Source organism: Physeter macrocephalus, chromosome 13 (assembly GCF_002837175.3).
Source record: "Physeter macrocephalus isolate SW-GA chromosome 13, ASM283717v5, whole genome shotgun sequence".
Classification (NCBI taxonomy): Eukaryota; Metazoa; Chordata; class Mammalia; order Artiodactyla; family Physeteridae; genus Physeter; species Physeter macrocephalus.
This window is the reverse complement of record NC_041226.1, coordinates 31,965,867-31,969,750: the sequence shown is the minus strand read 5'-3', so window position 1 is coordinate 31,969,750 and position 3,884 is coordinate 31,965,867. Positions and strand designations below refer to the sequence as shown.

The 3,884-nt window shown below is 33.9% G+C and overlaps 1 protein-coding gene across 1 annotated transcript; it reads right to left on the bottom strand.

Annotated features, from left to right (window-relative positions):
- Window positions 1–275: 275 nt before the first annotated feature.
- On the bottom strand, window positions 276–1,963 carry LOC102993816 (kinetochore-associated protein NSL1 homolog). The gene is made up of 2 exons (XM_055089373.1): window positions 1,952–1,963; window positions 276–818 (listed from the first exon to the last, which is right to left on the bottom strand). Exons 1-2 carry the CDS (start codon window positions 1,961–1,963, stop codon window positions 276–278), a joined length of 555 nt encoding a protein of 184 aa, XP_054945348.1.
- Between the last annotated feature and the right edge of the window lie 1,921 nt (window positions 1,964–3,884).

Below are 3,884 nucleotides of genomic sequence, written 5' to 3'. Positions count from 1 at the left end.
AAGTGTTGATGGTATTCAAAGACAGTAAAAGTTTGCACTCTTACTGACCATTCACGGGTTTTGTGCCAATATTCGAACAATACGCTTTTCATTGACTATCAATGCAAAGGTGAGGAAAGAAATACAATATATCATACCCCAGCATAGAGCTACTATATTTGTATAAAAGAATCACTACTTATCTGTTGTTTTAAATGAAGTCCCGTGCAGGCATTAAGCTGTAATCTAAATGTTGATAGTGCCTAATCTCAACTTCCAAGATGAACAAAAAGAGTTTATGTGTGAAGACCTATTCTCTTTGGCCGCAAAGGATACCATTTTCTCTGGGGGCAGTCTTTAGTTGGATCAGGGTCATATTTTAGGTCCAACGAATGTACAACAGGGTAGTACTGCTTCAGAATTTCTTGTTTTGCTTTTATGATTTTGATGACATATTCAAGGATCTTTCTGGGATACTGCTTACATTTTGTGGCTATATCGACTATGATTTCATCAAACTGGTCTTCAAGGACTTTGATATCAGAATCCAAAAAGTAATTGTCTGAAGCTTCTTGCCATGCTTGCCCATTAATGCTGACATTCTCTTGCACAGCTGATTCAAAAGTCCACTGCGCATCTCGCAACATGGGCTCCCAAATCTCCTTTGGCAGCGCGTCCCCCAGCTTTTGCACTAAGCGGACGCACAGTTCTAGCATTTCTGTCAAGGCCCGCTTAGAGGTGCAGCACACTCGGAAGTCTTTTCCGGAGGTGGCAAGGACAGAGGCCCCATCGTCTGTCCCGGCTACACTCTCCATGTCCTGCGGAGGAGAAAGGGCCACCTACCCCTACTTGTCTCTTTTTTTATTAAAAAAAATTTAGAGCAGTTTTAGGTACAGAGATTTCCCATATACTCCCTGCCCCAACACATGCATAGCCTCCTCCATTATCAACATAACTCACTAGAATGGTATATTTGTTACCAAGGATGAATCTACATTAGCAAATCATTAAGTTTGCTCTTGGTGTTGTACATTCTATGGGTATGGACAAAAGTACATGTATCCACCACTACAGAACATATTCACTGTCCTAAAAAATCTTCTGTACTCTGTCTATTCATCTTTCCCCCTTATGCCACCCTGGCACTATTGATCTTTTTTTACTGTCTCCATAGTTTTGCTTTTTCCAGAATATTATATAGTTGGAAGCTTACTCCATGTAGTCTTTTCAGATTGGCTTCTTTCACTCATAATATACATTTAAGATTCCTCCATGTCTTTCCATGTCTTGATAGCTCATTTATTTTTAGTGCTGAAGAATATTCCATTGTCTGGGTGTACCACAGTTTATTTCTCCATTCACCTACTGAAGGACATTTTAGTTGCTTCCAAGTTTTGGCAATTATAAATAAAGCTGCTATAAACATCTATTTGCAGATTTTTTTCTGTCCCTGTATCATACCTTGTCCAGAAGTGTATATAAAAGGAATCATAAAGCACATTATTCTGCTCTTTGAATCTGGCTTTTTACTAAGGATAACACATTTGAGATTTGCCTGTTATGTGTCACTAGTTTACTCCTTTTTTAGTGCTGAGTAGTATTTCATTGTATGGGCCAGAGCTTGTTCATCTATTCACCACTGAATGTCAGTTAGGTTGTCTTCAGTGGGAAGGTATTAAAAAGCTGCTGCAAACAGTTGTGTACAGTTTTTTTGGCAAAACCACAAATCTTCATTGCTCTTAGGTTGAGATTGCTGGGTCATTTAATAAGCATATGTTTAACTTTGAAAGCAACTGCAAAAATATTTTTCAAAGTGACCTTAACATATTGTAATCCCATGAGCAATGGATTAGAGTTATGGTTCCTCTGATCTTGAAAGAACTAGGCATAATAAATCTTTTTAAATTTTAGCCAATCCATAGGTATATAATAGCATCTCATCGTAGTTTTAATTTGCATTTTCCCTACTTACTAAAGATGCCATCTTTTCATGTGTTTCTTAGCCATCTGTGTATTTTCTTTGATGAAGGGTTTATTCAAATCTTTAACTGTTTTTAAAGTTGGGTTGATGTTTTATTATTATTGAGTTTCAAAAGCTATTTTTTATTCTAAATACAACTTATTTAACATATATATGTATTGGAAATATTTTCTCAAGTCTATGGCTTGTCTTTCATTCTTTCCACAGTGTCTTTTGTAGAACAGAAATTGTTAATTTTGATAAAGATAAATTGACCATTTAAAAATATATTATGCTGTTGATTTTTATCTATTTTGTAGCTTTGCTTGATCTAAGATAAAGATTTTCGTGTATGTTGTATGCAAATTTGAATGGAAAATCATGCAAATATTCTAATAAGTAACAATATTTTTAAATCAGTTCAAACAAATAATTATTGAATAGTTAAAAAGGGTTGCCTTCAGGACTGTTGTGGCTTGTAAAGTGTTCTTCAGGGCAAAGAGTGTAGTCTCCTCTCTTGCTGTGAAGTAAAGACATATAAGTAATATCCACAGCACGCTTGCTTGAAGCAAATGTATTCAAACCTTAATGTTCTTAATGTTCTTCAAAGCCTCCATTTGTAATTAAAAAAAATTGTTCCTTGATAATATCCTTTAAAGAGTTATTATTATAAGTGATCCTTCATTTTACTCATTTGTAACAGAGATCATTTTTATTACATCACCTTGAGAATATATATAATTTTTATCATTGGACCATCTGTTTGGGATTATATTAATATATCTCTAAAGTATGCACTGTTAAGCACTTAACATAATCAAGACACTGTATTAGGAAACATACAAGGTCCCTGCAGTTGAACTAGATATAGTTAGGGGATTTTTGAAAGAAACTTGAATTTGGGAAACTAAAACAGCTGGAAACAGTATGAACAAAATGTTTTCAGTGAGAAAGGTGATATAACTAAGAGTAGAGCTCAAAATGACTAGTGGATTATAATAATAATATATTCTGTATGAGTAGAAAGAATGAGAGACATTACTTATTAATGTGCTTTGGAATTGAATGTAAATTACTATCAAATTATCAAGTACTTAGATAAGTATATCTTACGATTATCATTTTGGTGAGCCCATTTCTCAGAAGGAATCATGAATCAAAGAGAAAAATTAAAGGGAAATATAATTTGATTTTTGACTATGCAGTTCAAAAATTAAATACAACTACATGGGTATCATATAGCTACTTAGATGAAAGATTGAGAAACCAAAGCAAAGAGGAGCATATGTTTTTTATCACTACAAGTTTGAATAATCAGCAGATATAATTCATCAATAATTCTGGGTACAGCAAATCTCCAAATTTTTAAATTTATGTAATAAAATGTAATGTGAATAAAATTATGTTGTATTTGAGTCACATATACTTAATTTATCAAAAAGATTTTTTTTCTCCTTACCCCAAGGCTTCAACAATGCCTGATGAGTTCTTTAAGCTTCTGGTAGAAAGTGCCCTTAAAGTTTTCCTTTCCTGATGGGCAATCTGTTTTCATCTTTAAAGAATAAATTAATTTAAATGTCTTGAGTCCTGAAATTCTGATTAAGGATTTCTGAAAAAATTGTGTGCTTAGTAGAATTCAAAAATATTTTTGCTTGTAATTAAAATGCAGTTGGTCAGTAGTTATTGAGTTTTGAGAGAGGTAGCTCTAATGGGAGGATAAGTATGAATGTTAGAAATCATAAGTGTATGGGCAACCCAGCAATCCCACTACCGGACATATACCCTGAGAAAACCATAATGCAAAAAGAGTCATGTACCACAATGTTCATTGCAGCTCTATTTACAATAGCTAGGACATGGAAGCAACCTAAGTGTCCATCGACAGATGAATGGATAAAGAAGATGTGGCACATATATACAATGGAATATTACTCAGCCATAAAAA